General features: G+C 40.9%; 1 protein-coding gene across 1 annotated transcript; it reads right to left on the reverse strand.

The window, feature by feature from the left end:
- Nucleotides 1–20,752: 20,752 nt before the first annotated feature.
- On the reverse strand, nucleotides 20,753–24,040 carry LOC142636630 (glucan endo-1,3-beta-glucosidase 1). Its single transcript, XM_075810904.1, has 4 exons — nucleotides 23,700–24,040; nucleotides 22,310–23,614; nucleotides 21,418–21,445; nucleotides 20,753–21,260 (listed from the first exon to the last, which is right to left on the reverse strand). Exons 1-4 carry the CDS (start codon nucleotides 23,761–23,763, stop codon nucleotides 21,095–21,097), a joined length of 1,563 nt encoding a protein of 520 aa, XP_075667019.1. The 5' UTR covers nucleotides 23,764–24,040; the 3' UTR covers nucleotides 20,753–21,094.
- Nucleotides 24,041–24,124: the final 84 nt, after the last annotated feature.

A 24,124-nucleotide genomic window follows, 5' to 3' on the forward strand; every position in this document is an offset into this window, starting at 1 on the left:
AAGTTTTAGTATCCAAAAATAATCTGACATTATTTTGGTGTGTCTTTCAACTTACTATTGAATTTATTGATAGTCTTATTTCACTATAATTGTAAGAGTCCATATATGTATACTAATTCTCCACATATTCACAAAACAAAGTAATAGAAAGAGTCCAATAGGTCTAATAATGATTGAGAATATATAGTCTCCCTTGTTTATCTCATGTATTCATAAATGAAAGCCGCTTTATGTAAGTCTTAAGTATGGACTGAATGGACCAAAGTAAACATATTGGACTGAACGGGACCAAATTAGACCGAGGTACACATATTGGATTGAAGTGGACTAAATAGAACTGACATGGATACACTAGACTAAATACAAGGAATGTGCGTGGGCGTAAAGGGATACATTTCGGCTATGGAATTGAGATGATGATAATTGACCGGTTTTATTATACTTTGAATGCATAGCAAATGGTAATGATAAAATGGTCTTTTTATGATCCTAAACCCATTTTCCTGTGAATAAGATTTTGTAATGATTAAATGCTCATGTAAACTCATGGACCTTATTTTATTGATGGGTTTTATAATGCTTTTCATGCCTAAACCCATATTCTTTGTATGAAAAATTTTCTGAACTGATTGTTAGAGTTAATATTAGAATTGTGTTAGGGAGTAAGGATGCAACAAATTGTCACTATATTTTCATAATGGCTAAGATGTCAATTCCTCACAGATTAAAATAAAATAATAAAATATGAGATTATGACTCCCTACAATTAAAAACAAGGGTGTTGTGAGATTTTGTTGTGTCCTTAGAATTTCTTTTAAAATGATTCATCTTCTATGCATCAAGAGAGTAGGGACACTAGGTAGAATATGAAGGCCACAAAATGCGAAGTTTTTTTTTTAAAGAATAAATGCAAAATCAAATAGCTATATAAAATGATGGCATCTAGTGATATTATGAGATGGAGTTTAGGACATTGATCCTTGTTCAAAATATAAAATTTAACTAAACATCATTGACATAAACATAAACATAAACTTTAGTATGACAATATATGTTATTTTTTATTTTATATAAACATGACTATATATGAAAAATTCTTATGTCAATGAGTGAATTTTTTAGTTTGTTTGCAACTCATTCTTAGCTATTTTTAATATATAAATTAATTCTAAAATATATATGCGAGAGACGTTTAAGAATAAATCTATAGACAGGGAAATTGGTGCCATCGAATAAAATATGGGGAAGCCAAGCCAAAACTCAACGATGGGTTCTTGAGATGATGCCCAAAGGCTTTCGATGTGGTGATAAGCCTATCCAAGTAAGAAATAAAGGCTGTACCTTGACAAAACACCAACAAAAACGCAATAAAAATACTTCACAATAGTTAATTAGTACATTAGTGGTCCTGTTTCGATAATACAAGAAAAGTAAATTCTCCAGTGGTAGGATAAAATTAAACTTAGAGTCCAGCAGTCAGTTTTTAAATAGATTTAAGAAAGTGTTTACTTGTAGAATTCCTTGTGTGTCTTGGTCAGGGGGTCTATTGTACATTCAGTCATCATTACATCAATATGAGAGAAGAATTTCATTGTTACAAATACATTATATCCTTCAATAGTAAAACAAAAGGTAAAAATTAATGGTTCCATGGTGAGAAGAAAGGGGTAATTCGGCAAGGTGTGAAAAGAGAGAGAGAGAGAGAGAGAGAGAGATTCCAATTCAGTGTAGTAGATGTTGAACTAGAATTCTTGGGATATATACACAGGGGCATGAATGGGATAGTGTAGGCTATTTTGAGTGAGTGAGTATATAAGTTTGTGTGTGGTATGATGGAGTTAATGCTGAAGCAAATTTTTTAATGGGTAAAGGGTTGTTTATGATTGATTAGGAATTATTTATGGGCTTGGAACATGCAAAAAAGAAAAAGGAATGTCTGAGGCTAAGTGAGTGTGGACTAAGGGGAATGATTTATGAGCTAGAGAGAGTTAAACTACAAGCAAAGTGACAAGAATAACAGAAATTTCAAAGGGGTTGGTGTGTGTTTTGTGGGCTAGTGTGCTTACCCTTTTATGGTGGTGTTTAGGGAGATATTAATTAGCAAAAGTCCAAAACATAGGACTGATCAGGAGGCACAATAGCAAACTTAATTATCCTAGGATTGGGCTATAAATGGTAGATTCTCTTTTGGGCTATCTTGCCTCTTTGGGCAATGTTATACATGGGTAAAATCAGAATAATCTTGCATTAAATGATTGGATCTTTGAGGTTATATTCAGCCAATGAGGTTAAGACAAGCATTGAGGAAGGATGCTAGTGCTGCAACTGAAATTTGGACCCTAGGAAGTAGGATTTCAACACCCCAAGTCAGGTATCAAATTTTAAGCCCATTTTAGAGGGTTCTGCTAAAGATCCTTTCATGCCCTCCAAACCGTATGTTCCCAAATTTTCCCCTTTAGGATTCATGAGCTTGCCATTTCTTGAACGTTTTTGACATTTATAGCATTGATTTGATGAGATTCAGATAACTTGGTAACAGCTCCCATTTCACTGGAGATATAATCTTGAGGAAAATAATGAAGTTCCATCATCCATTAGACTTCAGCTACTATCACAACTTTTGGGCATTATTCAAGTCAGGTAAAGAGTGATAGAAAGTTGATGGGACAACTTCTAGTTCATTCTCAAAGACTTGGTTCTCTTGTAGAAGCCTCCAGCTAGACCTTAGTCAAGGATAGACAAAAGGGAGGCTGGTTGTCTATTTCAGTCCTCTGCCTTCGCTGGAGTTCTTTGGATCGAGCTTGCTCATATGGACTGGACCCTTTGGGTTGAGTTGTGTTCATCCAATATTTGGACCTACAAAATGGACATCAATAACGCATATTGTCATGGGTTTTCATCCCTCATGGACTCTTATTATTAGTGAATATTTTGGGTTTCGATAGATATTTGTAATGGGTCTTTGGGCAATGAGTTGTAATATTTAAAATAAAAACATAAGCTTAATTACTTCAAAAATTCTTTAGTAAATAATATTACTATTTTTTGAAATGATAAACTCCATATCATAAGTAATGTTTATGGTTTCCAATAATCATGTTATGATTTCAATGGTGAATAGTTACCATAAGCATTGAAAATAAATATTTATGAATGTTGTGACATAAATAGTGACCACGGGTTCTATATAAATTCCATGGGTTTATAATATCATAATTTTTAAGATAAATAACTTTCCATGAGTTCTTATAAGATGATTGCTATAGACTATAGTAATGTTTAAAAAATTGAAACATTGTTCATCATTGGACTTTTAAGTGAAATAATTATTACCTAGTATTTTTGCCAAGTGCTAATAGTTTTGGGTTTTCGATAAAATAGCGCTAACATAAATTAGGCTTTTGATATTGCCAATGTAAATTGGACTTTTGATGTTGCCAATGTGAATTGGGTCTTTGATATTGTCAGTAGAAACTGGGCTTTTTAGATATTGCCAGTGGGAACTGGGCTTTTTGATATTGCCAGTAATAGTTAGGCATTTTGATGTTGCCAGTGAGAACTAGGTTTTTTTATGTTGCTAGTGAAAATTAGGCCTTTTGATAAATAATTTGCCATGAGATTGAATCATAGGCTTTGATTATATATTTGAATTCCATTGATAAAATTGTTTTGCCATGTATTTGAATCGTGGGCTTTAATAATGGATTTGAATTCCATTGATAAAATTATTTTTTGCCATGTATTTAAATCATGGGTTTTTCAAATATTGCTAAGCATAAAAAATTCTTGGGCTTTAGAAAAGAATGAGATTTTAACTTGCTCAATAAAATAAATAATTTGAGATTAGGCTTTACAAAAATATTGGGTCTTATAGTGTTTTATATTTGTAGCCCAATTTTGATAAATAATTTGCCATGAGATTGAATCATAGGCTTTGATTATATATTTGAATTCCATTGATAAAATTGTTTTGCCATGTATTTGAATCGTGGGCTTTAATAATGGATTTGAATTCCATTGATAAAATTATTTTTTGCCATGTATTTAAATCATGGGTTTTTCAAATATTGCTAAGCATAAAAAATTCTTGGGCTTTAGAAAAGAATGAGATTTTAACTTGCTCAATAAAATAAATAATTTGAGATTAGGCTTTACAAAAATATTGGGTCTTATAGTGTTTTATATTTGTAGCCCAATTTTGTGATGGAAAGAAGAATGGTAGTGAGCTAGCATAATAATAGTAAAAAATATTTAGGGAAGCCCAATAATTTGTGAGTGATGTTTGAAAATAAATAGGTGTTATTTAAATAATACTAGGTGTAAAAAAAAAAAAATGTACCCTAACAAAATTTTCAAGCTTCGAAAGAATTTCAACACTTGAAGATAATTTGGCCTCACTTTGGAGTGTCATTCTTTGTATTGCTTTCATTGATTAGGGTAAAACTAGTTGTATTAGAAAGATAATTCGATAATTCAAAATGAAATAATTGTTCTAGAAATAGAATTTGCCTAATTTGCATGTTTAATATGACAAAATTTCCCCACAAATTGAGTGAAAATCATTTTTCCCCCGATTTTAATGATATTCCGATACTTTTGAATATCATTCGACTATGGAACCTAAAATTTAGCCATTTTAGGATTACACATTGTTAGTGGATATTTAGAAAGTGATTAATTTTGATTAAACACGTATATCTAAGAGATTTAATTAAAATATAAGATTAAGACTATTTATCTATTCCAATAAAATTATCCTAAGTATGATGGTGCACCCTTGTCCTAAGTCTAGACCAATGGGATTATGACACATCATTAATCATAACTAATAATTTAAAGGACTAATCATAATTAATTAACCATAATCGTACATGTCTAGTCCTCATCTTAGGGATGCATTTCATCTTAGGGATGCATATTACCACCTAAAACTTGACATGACTGAAACTTTTAATTTGTGGTCTGATTGAAACACGTGATATGTTGTTTTAATTAGAATTTCTAGATTTGGTTTTAATGGATAATTTGAAAATCCAACAATCAAATTTGTGGTTTTTTATATATCCTAAAATGACAAATTTTCTCCTGGTGAGATCAAATAAAAGTTGCAAAATAGGATGTTTACACTTTCTCTCCTGGATTTATCCATGAATCTTCCACTTGATTAGAGAGGTAATTGCACCTATTTGGAAAGAATGATTGGAAGGTGGAAGATCAACTTTTCTCAGCCTCTAGTAAAGTAGTTGTAAGTGCACAATTGCACCTGGCCCCAAGAACAGTTACGGGCTCAGGCCCAATGAGCCTTAAACAATATGAATTTGTAGAGTGTGGGCTTGAAACCCAGGTTAGAAGTGTTTAAGGATTAAATGACAAGCCAAAGATTGCAAACACATGAAAACGACAAGGAATATTGTAAGTCAACCTGCTCGGACGTAAGCCGAGAACTGTTCTTATATTATTTCTTTCTCTTTCTTTCTTTTTTCCTTTAGATTACAAAGAAGGAAGCCCCCCCATTTCTGTTCTAGGTTGCTCCTTAAATACTCTTCTTTTTGATACTTTGTACACGTGTTGCCTCAACTCCCCCTTAACCTAGATATTTCTTTTCTCAGTGCCTTTGAATAGTAACCAGAAGTTTCCCTTCCACTGTTCAGGTGTCACTTCCCCATTAATGCGGCCAGGGTGGTAGGTGCAGGGTCTTTAATGTGGAGGTGGCAGCCTTTATCTTTGGTATTTCCTTAACATCGGTGCTTCTAGGACATTCAAGGGTTTCCCCCCTTTAACCATCGGTCTTGATCGTGTCATTCCCTAACCTTTATCATGAAGTCCCGGGTTCTCCGGTGTCCGTCCGAAGAGAAATTCACCCTCGGCTGGATCCTCGGATCCTCGGCGTATGGGCCGACCCGTAGTACTAACAAGTTCTAAACACAAGAGCAGGTCGGCCTTCCCTAGCATGGCCCAAAGGCCCACATCTCCATCAGGGTCTTTTTACTCCCCATAATAGCCCCTCAAAATTCTAATTTTCAACGTCCGAGGAGAAAAATAGGGTTTTGACCTGACGAGAACCTACTCTACACACTTTGTGAGTGATTACACATGCGGAAATCGTTTCGCGTCCCAGAAGATGCCACTTGGTGGTTTTATTTTCAAAAACGCGCGCATTTATGACTGTAAGCCACACTTTGTCTTCCACGTTCAACGGCGAGATGGGTATCCAACGGTCCTCGTTACTCCACGAAAATTTGGGCGTGACAAATATAATTTCGAGGCCGCTTTTCCGCACATCGTGACGCTTCGGGAACCTGCGCCTTCATTTAATTCCCCAGGGGCTAATCCCATCAAAACATCAGCAATCATACTTTACCTGCAGAAAACCGTGGAAATCTGCACACCTTCAACTTTGTAAGTTCTTGCTCTCTCTATTCTTAACCTTTTCTCCTCGGATATAGTCCTCGGCTGTCCTTGTAGATATTCTCCCCTTTAGAGTTTAGCCTTTCGTTCTTTTCTGATGGGTAGGTTTAAGTGTCTAGTTGATACCGCCGCTGGAATGGAAGGCTTCAGAGCCAAATATAACATTCCCGGCGATGTAGGTTTAAAATATTGCCCGGCAGAAGCCGTGGCCGGTTCTCGAAAAGGCGAAGAGGTTATCATCCCAATGATAGCCTTTATAGAGGGTGGGATGACCCTCCCAATGAAGCCTGTAACTAGGGAGTACCTTCGCAACCACCGGTTGTGTCCCGATCAGTGCCTCCCAAACATTTTTAGAGTTTTGGGTAGCGTTGATGCTCTAAACGAGCAAATGGGTGTAAACCTCACCTGGCACGATGTCGTATTTCTGTACGAGTCCCATAAACTCTCCAAAGTAGGTTACTACATTAAATCCCGTTCCAGCGTCGTTAGGCTAATCTCCTGTCTGCCCAAATCCAACAAAGGCATGAAGGATGACTACCTGATCGTCTCTGGGAACTGGCACGACGGCCTCCACTGCCCAGTTGAGTGGGGAGATCCAGGTGCGACACCTTAGGATTAGCCTTCCCATCTCACAACTTCCTTTAATACTCACAAACATGCACACTAACATGTATTTACATTTGTTTAACTTTATCACTGGCTGTGTGAATCTAACCATGTTGTTCACTTTCACGTCTTTCTTTGCAGATAAGCAACACGTGCGCCCACGCCTGAGCCACTGCAGCGTTGCCGATCTAAACCGAGTGCTGCGCTCCGAGGTGTTTGTCAGCGAGGACCTACAACTCAGAGCGGCTCATCTGATTCTAGGGTACACTCCCATCTCCTCGGACTTCCAGGAGATAGAAAACGCCATAGTAGCCGGTGACCGAAGGCGAAAGAAGATAAACGTAGCCCGGCCCCACTTTTTGGACGACCATGATCTCCCTGACGCCCCTAACACCGTTTTATACGGACAGCCCATTGCGGCAATCCCCCTCGCCGTGCAATCTCAGGCAACTGTTGTTCCAGAAGAGCAGGTGTCTTCTTCGCATACACTAGACGAAGAGATAGATCAATTCCAACTTGAAGACACCGAAAGACCTCGAGGGACTTAGTTCGTCGTACTTTCTAACGAGGAGGAAGAAGCCACCGAGGCCTCTGGAATTGCAGGGTTCGTAGTTGCCCGACCGGAAGATGAATCCGAGGAAGACATGGATAGGATGCAGGATCTCCTAACCAAGAGAGGTGCAAAGGTCGCCGGGAAAAAGACGGAGGCGTCCTAAGTTCTTCCAATTTTGCCACCTCCCCCTCCTCCAGCCGAGCCAAAACTTCCAGCCGAGGATCCCAAAAAGAAGAGAAAGGGGGAGGCCGGGGGGACGATCGGCAAGGGCCCCAAGAAACCACGACAACAACCCCCAATCGGTTCGACGAGGAAAGTGGATAAAGGCAAGGGTAGGGCCCGCTCGGTTGAAAGCGGGGAGATCGGGGATGAGGTCGAAGTGCGCCGAGCACCTGGTCACTGGTCCCCCGACTTAAGATTGGATGGTGCTCCCATCTCCTGCCAATCCGGTATAAGGGGCGGTTCAACAAGGCCATGCCCACCACTTGGCCGAAGTGTTGGAGCGCCCTCTTCTGCTGCCCAAGGATATGGAGACCTTGGAAAAAATGAGCCAGCCACAACTATTCCTTTCTTTAAAAAGGGATCTAGCACTGGTAAGTTTAATCCTTTTAGGAAGATTCCACTTTTAAGAATACTCATAAGTTTTTTAGTATTCCTGATTCCATCATACTTTGTTACAGGCCATTCAGGAGGTTTTTGTAGCCGAGAAGTTCATAGAAGACACTCGGAAGAAGGCCAGAACTGAGCTGGAGATTAGGATGGAGACTGAGAAGTCCTTGGGCACAGCCCTTGCTGAGAACGAGAAGCTTATCTCGGAGGTGGCTGCTCTAAAGACAGAGAAGAATGGAGCCGAGGCGAATCTGAAGACCATGAAGACCCAGATAGAAGGGCAGCGCAAGCTTCTTCGCGAAAAAGATGATGAGCTCTCCCGAGCCCAAAGGGAACGCTCGGATTTGGAAAGGGAACTTGCACTGATGAAGGAAGAAGCCAGCTCATTCCAACGTTCTTTACGTGGCGCCGAGCGTACGAGCAACGAGGAAGGGGTAGCAACCGAGGAGCAGTGACGAGAGGCCTTCGCGGCTTTGTGCGGGAGTACCGTCGAGAAAGTTTGGGGAATCCTAAACGTAGCCGGAGTTCCTCTATCCTCGGATGCGAGGAAGTCCGAGAACGCTTGGCTTCCCCTCGGAGATACAGGAGATTGAAGAGGCTCCTCGCTACTCCTACCCCTAAGTCAACTCTCCTGCACGCTAGATGGTCCCACGCTAATTCCAGATCCTACAGAACCTTCAGGTTCCAACAAAGAGAAGGAAGGAGGCGGGGATGCAGAGAAGGACTTGAGCAAAAAAGTGGAACCCGACGTCCTTCCAACGAAGACAGCAGACAAAGGAAAGCAAGTCCTGACTCCCTTGAGAAAGACCGAGGCCACCAGTACCTCTCAGCAAGACCCCCCTCCAAAAGCTTAGGACCTAGCTCTAGGACTTTTCTTTTTCTACATCTGGATTAAATATGTAATGTACATTTAAGTGATTAATGAAGAACTATTTCGTTTGATTCTCATTCATGTTGCATCCATTTTACTTTATTGTTACATTGGTCATAAAGATTGCCATTAGTACATGGTCAAAAAGGGGCAGAGCAAACAAATCTAACTTCAAGTTTTGCACAATCATAACCTCCGAGCAGTCATTCACGTGTTATTAAAAACTTAATAAAAAGTGATATGGCTAATATGTTTAAACAATGCCTTGGTTAAAAAAGAGAGACCTCATATAACGATTAAAACCTTATAATGTGTAGCATTGTTCTTAGTAGGATGTAAGATCCGAGGACCATTCCTTACATAAATTTGCTTAACGTTTAAAGATATAGAACTTAAGATCCGATTTAACAAACGGTAAGGCGCTAATTAAGACATTAACTTTAATCAAGTTTGCAATCCGAGAACAAGACTTAACAAAGTTGCTGTTTTGATTACTTAGATCAGTAACTTCTAATGTTAATTTCCCCAAAGTAGGAGGTCCGAAGACCCGGCATAACTAAGGTTCCGTTTAACAAAAGACAAGACATCAATTTTCACAAGGTTTTTGGTCCGAGGCCTGCACTTAACCAAGTTTCTGTTTGATTCTTAAGAATAGTAACTTCAAATGTTAATTTCCCCAAAGTAGGAGGTCCGAAGACCCGGCATAACTAAGGTTCTGTTTAACAAATGACAAGACATCAATTTCCACAAGGTTTGTGGTCCGAGGATACACTTAACCAAGTTTCGTTTGATTATTAAGAAGAGTAACTTCAAATGTTAATTTCCCCAAAGTAGGAGGTCCGAAGACCCGGCATAACTAAGGTTCTGTTTAACAAATGACAAGACATCAATTTCCACAAGGTTTGTGGTCCGAGGACTGCACTTAACCAAGTTTCTGTTTGATTCTTAAGAACAGTAGATTCAAATGTTAATTTCTCCAAAGTAGGAGGTCCGAAGACCCAGGCATAACTAAGGTTCCGTTTAACAAAAGACAAGACATCAATTTCCACAAGGTTTTTGGTCCGAGGACTGCACTTAACTAAGTTTCGTTTGATTCTTAAGAATAGTAACTTCAAATGTTAATTTCCCCAAAGTAGGAGGTCAAGACAGGCATAACTAAGGTTACATTTAACAAATGACAAGACATCAATTACCAAAAGGTTTTTGGTCCGAGGATCGCACTTAACCAAGTTTCGTTTGATTCTTAAGAACAAGAACTTCAAATGTTAATTTCCCCAAAGTAGGAGGTCCGAAGACCCGGCATAACTCAGGTTATGTTGAACAAATTACAAGACATCAATTTCCACAAGGTTTGTGGTCCAAGGACTGCACTTAACCAAGTTTCTGTTTGATTCTTAAGAACAGTAACTTCAAATGTTAATTTCCCCAAAGTAGGAGGTCCGAAGACCCGGCATAACTAAGGTTCTGTTTAACAAATGACAAGACATCAATTTCCACAAGGTTTGTGGTCCGAGGACTGCACTTAACCAAGTTTCTGTTTGATTCTTAAGAACAGTACATTCAAATGTTAATTTCCCCAAAGTAGGAGGTCCGAAAACCCGGCATAACTAAGGTTCTGTTTAACAAATGACAAGACATCAATTTCCACAAGGTTTGTGGTCCGAGGACTGCACTTAACCAAGTTTCTGTTTGATTCTTAAGAACAGTAGCTTCAAATGTTAATTTCCCCAAAGTAGGAGGTCCGAAGACCCGGCATAACTAAGGTTCTGTTTAACAAATGACAAGACATCAATTTCCACAAGGTTTGTGGTCCGAGGACTGCACTTAACCAAGTTTCTGTTTGATTCTTAAGAACAGTAGATTCAAATGTTAATTTCCCCAAAGTAGGAGGTCCGAAGACCCGGCATAACTAAGGTTGTTTAACAAATGACAAGACATCAATTTCCACAAGGTTTGTGGTCCGAGGATCGCACTTAACCAAGTTTCGTTTGATTCTTAAGAACGGTAACTTCAAATGTTAATTTTCCCAAAGTAGGAGGTCCGAAGACCCGCATAACTAATGTTCTGTTTATCAAATGACAAGACATCAATTTCCAAAAGGTTTGTGGTCCGAGGATCGCACTTAACCAAGTTTCTGTTTGATTCTTAAGAACAGTAACTTCAAATGTTAATTTTCCCAAAGTAGGAGGTCCGAAGACCCGGCATAACTAAGGTTCTGTTTAACAAATGACAAGACATCAATTTCCACAAGGTTTGTGGTCCAAGGACTGCACTTAACCAAGTTTCTGTTTGATTCTTAAGAACAGTAACTTCAAATGTTAATTTCCCCAAAGTAGGAGGTCCGAAGACCCGGCATAACTAAGGTTCTGTTTAACAAATGACAAGACATCAATTTCCACAAGGTTTGTGGTCCTAGGACTGCACTTAACCAAGTTTCTGTTTGATTCTTAAGAACAGTAGATTCAAATGTTAATTTCCCCAAAGTAGGAGGTCCGAAGACCCGGCATAACTAAGGTTCTGTTTAACAAATGACAAGACATCAATTTCCACAAGGTTTGTGGTCCGAGGACTGCACTTAACCAAGTTTCTGTTTGATTCATAAGACAAGTAGCTTCAAATGTTAATTTCCCAGAGTAGGAGGTCCGAGGACCCGGCATAACTAAGGTTCTGTTTAACAAATGACAAGACATCAATTTCCACAAGGTTTGTGGTCCGAGGACTGCACTTAACCAAGTTTCTGTTTGATTCCTAAGACTAGTAGCTTCAAATGTTAATTTCCCCAAAGTAGGAGGTCCGAAGACCCGGCATAACTAAGGTTCTGTTTTACAAATGACAAGACATCAATTTCCGCAAGGTTTGTGGTCCGAGGACTGCACTTAACCAAGTTTCTGTTTGATTCTTAAGAACAGTAGCTTCAAATGTTAATTTCCCCAAAGTAGGAGGTCCGAGGACCCGGCATAACTAAGGTTCTGTTTAACAAATGACAAGACATCAATTTCCACAAGGTTTGTGGTCCAAGGACCGCACTTAACCAAGTTTCGTTTGATTCTTATATTAAGTAACTTCAAATGTTAATTTCCCCAAAGTAGGAGGTCCGAAGACCCGGCATAACTAAGGTTCTGTTTAACAAATGACAAGACATCAATTTCCACAAGGTTTGTGGTCCGAGGACTGCACTTAACCAAGTTTCTGTTTGATTCTTAAGAACAGTAACTTCAAATGTTAATTTCCCCAAAGTAGGAGGTCCGAAGACCCGGCATAACTAAGGTTCTGTTTAACAAATGACAAGACATCAATTTCCACAAGGTTTGTGGTCCGAGGACTGCACTTAACCAAGTTTCTGTTTGATTCTTAAGAACAGTAGATTCAAATGTTAATTTCTCCAAAGTAGGAGGTCCGAAGACCCGGCATAACTAAGGTTCTGTTTAACAAAAGACAAGACATCAATTTCCACAAGGTTTTTGGTCCGAGGACTGCACTTAACTAAGTTTCTGTTTGATTCTTAAGAATAGTAACTTCAAATGTTAATTTTCCCAAAGTAGGAGGTCCGAAGACCCGGCATAACTAAGGTTCTGTTTAACAAATGACAAGACATCAATTCCCAAAAGGTTTGTGGTCCGAGGACTGCACTTAACCAAGTTTCTGTTTGATTCTTAAGAACAGTAGCTTCAAATGTTAATTTCCCCAAAGTAGGAGGTCCGAAGACCCGGCATAACTAAGTTTCTGTTTAACAAATGACAAGACATCAATTTCCACAAGGTTTGTGGTCCAAGGACTGCACTTAACCAAGTTTCTGTTTGATTCTTAAGAACAGTAACTTCAAATGTTAATTTCCCCAAAATAGGAGGTCCGAAGACCCGGCATAACTAAGGTTCTGTTTAACAAATGACAAGACATCAATTTCCACAAGGTTTGTGGTCCGAGGACTGCACTTAACCAAGTTTCTGTTTGATTCTTAAGAACAGTACATTCAAATGTTAATTTCCCCAAAGTAGGAGGTCCGAAGACCCGGCATAACTAAGGTTCTGTTTAACAAATGACAAGACATCAATTTCCACAAGGTTTGTGGTTCGAGGACCGCACTTAACCAAGTTTCGTTTGATTCTTAAGAACAGTAGCTTCAAATGTTAATTTCCCCAAAGTAGGAGGTCCGAAGACCCGCATAACTAAGGTTCCGTTTAACAAATGACAAGACATCAATTTCCACAAGGTTTGTGGTCCGAGGACTCGCACTTAACCAAGTTTCGTTTGATTCTTAAGAACGTAGCTTCAAATGTTAATTTCCCCAAAGTAGGAGGTCCGAAGACCCGGCATAACTAAGGTTCGTTTAACAAATGACAAGACATCAATTTTCACAAGGTTTGTGGTCCGAGGACTGCACTTAACCAAGTTTCGTTTGATTCTTAAGAACGTAGCTTCAAATGTTAATTTCCCCAAAGTAGGAGGTCCGAAGACCCGGCATAACTAAGGTTCGTTTAACAAATGACAAGACATCAATTTCCACAAGGTTTGTGGTCCGAGGACCGCACTTAACCAAGTTTCGTTTGATTCTTAAGAACAAGAGCTTCAAATGTTAATTTCCCCAAAGTAGGAGGTCCGAAGACCCGGCATAACTAAGGTTCTGTTTAACAAATGACAAGACATCAATTTCCACAAGGTTTGTGGTCCGAGGACTGCACTTAACCAAGTTTCTGTTTGATTCTTAAGAACAGTAGCTTCAAATGTTAATTTCCCCAAAGTAGGAGGTCCGAAGACCCGGCATAACTAAGGTTCTGTTTAACAAATGACAAGACATCAATTTCCACAAGGTTTGTGGTCCGAGGACTGCACTTAACCAAGTTTCTGTTTGACTCTTAAGAATAGTAGCTGCATGCGTCAGAGGTACTCATAACTTTGAAATGTTTACTGACAAAAGCAGATTTTATTAATAATAATATCTTCTAAGATTATTTACATTCCATGGGCGTGGTACAATTCTTTCATCTAGGTCAGCTAGCCGATATGACCCTATGCCCGCTACCGAAACAATGCGATAGGGGCCTTCCCAGTTGGGTCCTAATTTACCCCAAGCTGGGTTCTTAGAGGTGCCCACAACTTTTCTTAGTACGAGATCACCAGGTGCAAGTGGCCTTAGCCTCACGTGGGCGTCATATCCCCGTTTTAGCTTCTGTTGATAATAAGCCATTTGGACCATTGCTGACTCGCGCCGTTCCTCAAGCAAATCTAGGCCTTTCTCCAGGAGTCCCGCGTTATTCTCTGGATTAAAAGAGCTCGTCTTTAGGGTGGGAAAACCAGATTCCAGAGGTATCACCGCCTCGGCTCCATAAGTCATAGAGAATGGCGTTTCTCCAGTGGACCTGCGCGGTGTGGTCCGATACGTCCACAGAACATGAGGGAGCTCTTCTACCCATCTGCCTTTCGCATCATCCAACCTTTTCTTCAGCCCACTGACAATGACTTTGTTAATGGCCTCGGCTTGCCCATTTCCTCGAGGATAAGCTGGGGTGGAATATCTATTTATGATACCCATGTCACCACAATACTTCCTAAAAGCCTTACTGTCGAACTGAACACCATTGTCTGAGATGAGTGTGTGTGGTATTCCGAATCTAGTAACGATGTTTTTCCAGACAAACTTCTTGGAGTCAACATCTCTTATATTTGCTAAGGGCTCGGCCTCAACCCATTTAGTGAAATAGTCTGTTCCCACGAGAAGCCATCTTTTATTACCTGTTGCCCTCGAAAATGGCCCAACTATGTCTAGTCCCCACTGTGCGAAGGGCCAAGGACTGGAAAGGGGGTTAAGAACTCCTCCAGGTTGATGAATATTAGGAGCAAACCTCTGACACTGATCACATTTCCTGGCATAGTCTTGGGCCTCTCTTTGCATATTGGGCCACCAATAACCCTGAGTCAGAGCTCTGTGGGCTAAGGATCTTCCCCCAGTGTGGCTGCCACAAATCCCTTCATGCAATTCTCCTAGAAGCCCTTCCGTTGAATCAGGGTCTACACACAACAAGTACGGTCCTGAAAAGGATCGTTTGTAGAGTTTCTGGTCCTCGGACAACCAGAAACGTGGCGCCTTTCGGCGTATCTTATTTGCTTCAGATTTGTCCTCAAGAAGGACATCATTCCTAAGAAAAGATATGACCGGGTCAATCCAACGAGGTCCAGGCCTTATTAGATGGATGTGAGGCGCGTTAGTAATGACAAGAGTGGGTTCTAGTAAATCCTCAACGAGGATAACCCTAGGTAAACCTTGAGCAGAGGACGTTGCCAGCGTGGCTAAAGAGTCTGCATGGGTGTTTCCGCTCTGAGAGATATGAGTTAAGGCGAAGGAGTCAAATTCAGTTTGCTGGCGCTTGATCTGGGCCAAATATTCCTGCATCCTTGGATCTCTAGCCTCCATGGTCCTTGTGACCTGGCCGACCACCAGTTGAGAGTCCGAGAAGACATGGATTTCCTTTCCACCCATTCTATGCACCATTTTCATGCCTACCAAGACCGCTTCGTATTCGGCCTCATTGTTAGTAGCCGAGAACGCCAATCTCAAAGATTTTTCGAAGACAATTCCCTCAGGGGATGTTAGAACAAGTCCAACACCAGATCCTCTCTGATTAGCCGCCCCATCCACATACACTTTTCAAATCAGAGGCATGGCAGCTGTAATCACACCAACTGATTTTTCATCCATGTGTGCTTCTTTTAGAGTTTCTTCCAGTAATGGCTCGGCAAATTCCGCCACCAAGTCAACGAGGACCTGGCCCTTCACCGAGGTGCGAGGCTTGTATTTAACATCAAAAGCCCCCAGGATGGTCCCCCACTTTGCTATCCTTCCTGAGTAGTCGGCGCTACGCAGCACTGCCTTGAGGGGCAATTGGGTCAGAACAACCACTGTGTGGGACTGAAAATAATGGGGAAGCTTTCGCGTGGCATGAACCACGGCCAGGAGCGCTTTCTCTAAGGGTTGATAACGCACCTCGGCATTACCCAAAGAGTTACTAACGTAATATACCGGTCTTTGCACCCCGTTATCATCTCTTATCAGGACCAGGCTGACCGCGTGGACGGCCACTGCCAGATAAGCAAACAAAATCTAATGTGCCTCCGGACGAGACAAAATGGGTGGCCGAGAAAGATATTGCTTGAGCCGTTGAAAAGCTAACTCGCAGTCCTCGGTCCATTGAAACCCTTTCCACTTATTCAACAGTTGGAAGAAAGGACGACACCGGTCAGCTGACCGAGATATGAACCTATTCAAGGCGGCAATCATTCCCGTTAACTTTTGAATTTCTTTTGGGTTGCGAGGAGGCTGCAAGTCCTGAATAGCCTTGACCTGCACCGGGTTTACCTCTATGCCTCTATGAGTAATCATGTACCCCAAGAACTTTCCAGACCTCACGCCGAATGAACACTTTGAGGCATTGAGGCGCAACTTGTACTTTCTCAGTATCTGAAAAGTGTCGGCCAAATCTTTCACGTGTGAGGGTATTGTTTTGCTTTTCACCACCATATCGTCAACATATACTTCAATGGTTTTCCCCATTTGCTGTTCGAACATTCTGGTCATCATCCTTTGATAGGTAGCCCTAGCATTCTTCAAGCCGAATGGCATGACCTTATAATGATAATTCCCCGTTGGTGTAATGAAGGCAGTCTTCTCTTGATCCTCTAATGCCAAGGGAATCTGGTGATAACCCTGGAAGGCGTCCAAAAAACTCATCCGAGGATGTCCGACAGTGGCATCCACCAGTTGATCAATACGTGGCATTGGGAACGAATCTTTAGGACAGGCCTTGTTCAGATCAGTAAAGTCCACACATACCCTCCACGTTCCATTTTTCTTTTTAACGACAACTGTATGGGCCAACCACTCGGGGTAGAAAACTTCTTTGATAGCCCCAGCCCTCTTGAGTTTAAGCACCTCTTCCTTCACAGCCTCGGAATGTTCTCTGGAAGAGCGCCGAGGTGGCTGTCTTCTTGGAATAATAGCTGGGTTGACATTTAAGTGATGACAAATGAAGCCCGGATCCACGCCTGGAGCTTCATAAGGATCCCACGCAAAAACATCAACATTGTCCTTCAAGAATTCTAACAATTTCATCTTCTCTTGGTGTGGCAAAAGTACACCGACTTGGAAGAATCTCTCTGGGTCATCGGCTACTGGAAACTTCTCTAACCCCTCGCAATGTGTCTCATCTCCTGTCACCATTCCAGATGAATCAGGAGCCGTTAACTGTTATAAGTCTTTGGTGATTAAAGCCGAAGTCTCGGCTTCTGTCTGATGCAATACTGCAACCGATATGCACTGTCTGTCTACCGATTGGCTGCTGAGGATTTCCTCAACACATTCCCCCGAGGGGAATTTAACTTTAACATGTAAGGTAGAGGAGACGGCTCCAAGCGTGTGCAGCCAAGGCCTGGCGAGGATGGCTGTATATGGAGAGTACGCGTCAACCACAATGAAATCCACCTCAATCGTTTCTGAGCCGAATTGAACGGAAAAACGAATCTGTCCTTTCGGCACAACGGCTTTCCCTTCAAAGCTTATAAGCGGCGAATCATAAGGAGTAAGGTCTTCCAACTTCAACCTTAACCCCTTAAATAGATCAGGGTACATGATATCTGCACCACTGCCCTGATCTATCATCACCCTTCTCACATCATAGTTCCCTATTCTGAGGGTGACCACAAGAGCATCGTCATGGGGCTGGATAGTCCCCACCTTATCCTCCTCGGAGAAATCTAAGATGGGCAAAGTGCCCTTCAATCTCTTCGGCCTGCGACCCACATCCTCGGCCTGAGGATGGGAAACTGCCATCACCCTAGTGGGACCTGAGCCGGTCCTACCAGGGGCAGCGAAGATAACATTAATTGTTCCCAATGCTGGCCGAGATGTATTGTTCCTCTGGTTGTTTGAGCCAACTTGACTGACCTGCCTAGTGGGCTGACACAAGTGCTGCTTTAACTTTCCCTCACTGACGAGTTGCTCCAGATGGTTCCACAGGGTCCGACAGTTCTCGGTAGTGTGGCCCACATCCCGGTGGTACTGGCAAAAGAGGTTCTGATTCCTCTTCGCAGGGTCTCCTGCCATCTTATCAGGCCATTTAAAGAAGGGTTCCTTACGAACTTTCTCCAGCAGCTGATGTACTGGTTCCCAGAATACAGTGTTCACAGCCTGAGGTGCTGCCGAGGCGGACTGTCCAACGTAATCTCTCCTCGGCCTATTATTGTGGTATCCGTCCGACTGAAATCCCTTCTCTCCTGCGGGATAACCTTCTCCTTTCCCTTTCCTTGCTGTTGGTCTTCCTCCACTCTCTTATACTCGTCAATACAATCCATGAGTCTACGTACACTGCTAAAAGGCTATTTAGTCAAAGACTTTCTCGTGTCGTGATCGCAGGGAGGCCTACCTTAAAGGTATTAAGCGCCACCTCATCAAAGTCGCCATCTATTTCATTAAACATCTCCCAGTAACGATCGGAGTATGCTTTCAACGTCTCCCATTCCCTCATGGTCATGGATAACAGCGAGTCCAATGGCCGAGGTACTCTGCTACACGTAATGAACCGTGAAGCGAATGCCCTAGTAAGCTCCCCAAACGAACTTATAGACCCCGACTTAAGGCCGTTGAACCACCTCATAGCAACAGGTCCCAGGCTAGAGGGAAAAACTTTACACATCAGGGTCTCGTTGTGAGAGTGCACCGCCATCCTCTGGTTAAAGTGACTCACATGCTCCACCGGATCAGTTCGGCCATTATAGATGGTGAAAGTGGGCTGGGTAAACCTTCTGGGAAGCCTTCCTTTCTCAATCCTCCGTGCAAATGGAGATTTGGAGAGCTGGTGCAACGCCCTACTCATAGTATCGTTGCCTAAGCCCCTAGAACGAGGCTTCTTACGTCTGCGAGTTGGCTGGTCGTCCTCCTCACCGGAGGATGTTGCACTGGTGGGAGAGCGCGACCTTGAGCTGTAGCCAGCTCCCCTATCCTCCTCTGAGGAAGAATTAGATGAGGACGATGAAAACCTACGCTTGGCACGGCGTAGCTTTCTCTTTAAACGGTTGATTTCCTTCTGCATGGATTTAGAACCCTCATCGTGGGTGGTGCTACCCCCCTCATGAATATGGCTAGCACCTGGGTATTCTGTATGGACACTCCCCTCACGATCCCTTCGATGTTCAAGACGTTCGAAATGATCTTCCGGCTGTGATCCCTGTGACTCAGCATGGTGAGCACCTAAGCCTGCCATAGTATCCCTGCCTCTTCTAGACTAGATTCCCCACAGACGGCGCCAATTGTAGTGCACAATTGCACCTGGCCCCAAGAACAGTTACGGGCTCAGGCCCAATGAGCCTTAAACAATATGAATTTGTAGAGTGTGGGCTTGAAACCCAGGTTAGAAGTGTTTAAGGATTAAATGACAAGCCAAAGATTGCAAACACATGAAAACAACAAGGAATATTGTAAATCAACCTGCTCGGACGTAAGCCGAGAACTGTTCTTATATTATTTCTTTCTCTTTCTTTCTTTTTTCCTTTAGATTACAAAGAAGGAAGCCCCCCCATTTCTGTTCTAGGTTGCTCCTTAAATACTCTTCTTTTTGATACTTTGTACACGTGCTGCCCCAACTCCCCCTTAACCTAGATATTTCTTTTCTCAGTGCCTTTGAATAGTAACCAGAAGTTTCCCTTCCACTGTTCAGGTGTCACTTCCCCATTAATGCGGCCAGGGTGGTAGGTGCAGCGTCTTTAATGTGGAGGTGGCAGCCTTTATCTTTGGTATTTCCTTAACATCGGTGCTTCTAGGACATTCAAGGGTTTCCCCTCTTTAACCATCGGTCTTGACCGTGTCATTCCCTAACCTTTATCATGAAGTCCTGGGTTCTCCGGTGTCCGTCCGAAGAGAAATTCACCCTCGGCTGGATCCTCGGATCCTCGGCGTATGGGCCGACCCGTAGTACTAACAAGTTCTAAACCCAAGAGCAGGTCGGCCTTCCCTAACATGGCCCAAAGGCCCACATCTCCATCAGGGTCTTTTTACTCCCCACAGTAGTAATGCTTACTAAAAAATAATAAGATTTCCCTCTCATATTTCTGTCTTAAAATATTTGAACTTATGTTTACTCTCTTGATCGTTTTGTTTCATACCTATTTGCCATTCATGAAGTAGGGACACCATGTAGAAAATGAGGGGCCACAAAATGCAAAATCAATGAGCTATGTAAAAAGATGGCATCCTGTAATGTGATGTAATGGAGTTTTGGCCACTGATTGATGCGTCTACATTAATCAACCACAAAAGTTCTAGTACAAAGCTATATTCTTTCTTTAAAAAGTTATTATGGCAACAATTGCTCAAAAGAAGTATGTTTTTCAATAAAGATGCGGTAATTATAAAAAGCTATAGTCAGAAGTGATCAGAAGTTATAAATTAAAACTTTCTCAAAAACCAAAAAAAATAGCAGAGTTCACTCTAACCAATCTTCCTGAAGGAGAGAAGAGTCAACATTGTGATAGTGTAGTCATTATAATTAACTCGTCTTATAAAGTTCCTTTCTACACCATATAAATAAAATTAATGACATTTTAGCCTAATTGTATCATAGACTAAATTTTTTTCATATTTATATAAACAAATTATAAAGTTCCACTTTGATCTTTTACCTTTATCTTTTCCTTTTCATTTTGGCAAACGACAATAATGATTTCATAAGAAAAGTTTTTTCAATTTTCATTTCCAAATTACAAAAGAAAAAGCTTTAGAAAACACTTTCAACAACCCCCACCATAATAAATGCTTTACCCTTTTTTTTTTTTGCTTTGTGGCAAGTAAATCCGTCCATGTTGTTGGTAGTGTTTGGCAGTATTAATGCCACACAATTTATGAATCTAGCTTTAGCAATTATGCTAATTACAAAAAGAAGACACTATCAACCACAAACCCCACCCTAAAAACCCAAAAAAAAAAAAAAAAACATTGGATCATAAACGAGCTTATTACAAACTAATAATATAATTCAAAAAATTGTTTTTATTTTTTTTCTACCTCACCATAATAACAAAATATTGAAAGCTAAAACTAAGAAAAGGAGCCACCACTTGTTGATTGCACTTATTCGCCAGCTCCAGAAGGTGACGAATCTTACTCTGCTCTCTGCACCATTAATGTCTGTCGAGTTCACTACTTGCCTTGTCGTATTGGTCGCCTTCTTACTGTGCACAAATTAAATAAACACACTTTGCTAAGAACATAAAAATTTATGCGTAAAACATTAAAAATATAAGCTGTACTTAGAGCTAAGGTATTATTTATTGGCAATATGGGTATGGTAACAAATAAGATGAGGACTTCAGAGCAAGCTTTTCTTACCTTCCAGGAAAAATACAGTTCCCGTGACCTGCAAATACATTCCCCACAAGGGAGAAAAACCCAAAAAAAGAAAAAGATGTTACATTCATATATGGAGCACATAAAAGTCAGGTGAAAATGAACAAATAATGTGGACCCATTTTAGCAAAGGAAATTTCTAGTTGATGTAAAAGGCAATAATGTATGGGAGTTGCTTTGAAGTAACATTATAGAAAGCGACCTTATTCTGAAACGCAATCTTATACCAGGACTAGAATCTTTTGAAGTGTCTGATCACAATGGGGTTCACAGAGTAACCAATGTCCAGAGGAATTTCCTTCTTCACACTTCCTAATAGGAAATGCAATTACTATGCCATTTTTGAATTTTTTTCACATTCCAATCACAGAAGAGACAATGAGCCTCTGCCAGGTGGGTCATAATTTCATTCCCATAAGTCATCATTGAGTTCTCCGTGACGGTAGCCTTGGAGCGTGTTTTGTTGTTTCTATTACTTTCCCACAGTGGCATAGATTTAACCCAAATTAAACAATCAAAAGTTCAAAACTTTAGCTTAAGGCCTTTACAAATAACAGCAGGGAAAATAAGAAATCATTTGTCCTACTTTAATAAGTGCTCTACCAATACCATGAGTCCTTTTTTTTTCTTTTCATTTTAAACCTTGGTTAATACTAATAGGAAATAAAAATAGTAGACTGCCATAGTGGAACAAAAATGGAAGGTAAACAGAGGATTTTTATTTATGTTCCTCTTCCCTAACTACCAAAGTTCCCAACTTTAGCATCAAACACCAAATTATAGAAACAAGAATTTCAAATGTATTGAATTCAATTCAATGTTAAATTCAAACATCCAAGTTTTTAAAAATCTAAAATGTAAAACTAACACTTACTTGGGTCAGAGGTGGTGATCATAGCCACACCCTTGAAGTCACAAGACCCAGCAACCCTCCCTTCCTTCTGGTAATAGCTATCAAATGCATAAGTGGCATGGCTCTTCACATTATTAGGCTGGTAACAATTCTCCCCTGGTTGAATCTCAGAGCAATTAGCCCTCCCAGGTCCACATGCCCAATCCAAAGCCGCCTGCAATGTCTTTGAGTCCACTCCATCCATCACCACACAATAGGTCTGGTTAGTCGTATCATTAGCCAAAAAAGTCCCACTTCCTGAAACATGAAGCAAGTAAACGGGCGTAGAATTCCCATAAAACAAACCCCAATTGGCCTCAGAGACCGGAGGGGACCTCAAGTCCTCATTCAACAACTCATATATGTACACACTAGACGTGATTTCCGGGTGCAAAGGCGTGCCACTACGATCAAGAACATGCTTAATAAGATTGGAATTATAAGTATCAGCATTGTCAATAGTGGCATAAGGCTCTTTAGAATCACCCTTTGAAGGCCAACCACTCTCTGTGACCATTACCACAACATCTGTGAAATTAAGGTTCTTCATGGAAGAATAAGCAGCATCAATCATAGCATCCAACACATTAGTATAATGAAGCAAAGTGTTTGGATCAACCATTTCTTTAGAAGGTGTTAAGGGCTTAAACAAAGAGTTATCCAAAGGAACCACCCCTTTGTTTTGCATAAACACATAGTAAGGATAAAGGTTCATCATCAAAGGTGACCCAGTTTTGGAGAGGAACTGAAGCAAAGGTACAATAACCGAGGACAAGCTTTGGTTAAAGAAAGCTTGTGAAGGTGGAAAAGGATCAAGGATTATAGAAGCAGCATGTGGGGTCGAAATCTTGATCTGGGTATGAAGATTTGCTGCCACTAAAGCACTGTAAAGTGACTCAATAGCTGGGAGAAGTATAGGAGCTGAGGAAGGCACAGTGGTTAACACCTCGTCTCCTACAGAAACAGCAGTGATGAGTGTTTCAGGGTAGAAAGCAACAACGTTTCTGCCTATCCAGGCAGCGGCTGTGGTGTTGGAAGAGCCAATGGCGAGGAGCTGATTGTTTGGGACACTAATAATGACTCGGATCTTGGTGTGAGCCAGTGCTTTGAGGAGGTCAGGATTGGCATCGTAGAGTCTGATGTGAGTGATCTTTTGGACTTGGAGAAACGAAACTAAGGCAGAGGGAGAGACTAGATTCGAAACATCTGTGCCAATGTTCACACCCACGAATGGTTGTGTGTCTTGGTCTTGTACTTTTACCTGCTTAATTAGTGGTGCAGATTTAGCTGCAAACAAAGCAAATTAACATAATAAGATATGGGTTTTGCTTGGTTTTCTCAATTATTATAGTTTGTTTGTGTGTTTAGTTACCATGTAAGAGTGTGGAGAGTAGTGTGAATAAGGACAAGATGACGGTGAGCTTAGAGACTGCCATTGTTGAAGAGAGGCTTGAGCTTCACTTCCTCATCCCCTGCTTCTGGTTCAGCTACAGATCCTTGCATTATCTTCCAAGTTTCTGCCTTTTTGGGTTTAATTTGAGGTTTCGGTATTGTGGGGGATGTGGGGAGTTCTCTTTAGTATCTGGGTTTTGGGTCTGTCTGAGACTAGACCCCAAGAGAGTTAAAGCGTGAAGAAGAAAGAAGAAGACATAGAATCAAAGAAGACAGTTTGGCCTGGGGTTACTGATTTTTTTGTTTTTGTTTTCCAAACGCTGTGTTAATTTTTATTTCAAACATTTTTTTTCTTTTTCTTTTATTTTTTATTTTTAAGGAAAACAAAAACACTTTTTTTTTCCC

Source organism: Castanea sativa, chromosome 5 (genome assembly GCF_040712315.1).
Source record: "Castanea sativa cultivar Marrone di Chiusa Pesio chromosome 5, ASM4071231v1".
Classification (NCBI taxonomy): domain Eukaryota; kingdom Viridiplantae; phylum Streptophyta; class Magnoliopsida; order Fagales; family Fagaceae; genus Castanea; species Castanea sativa.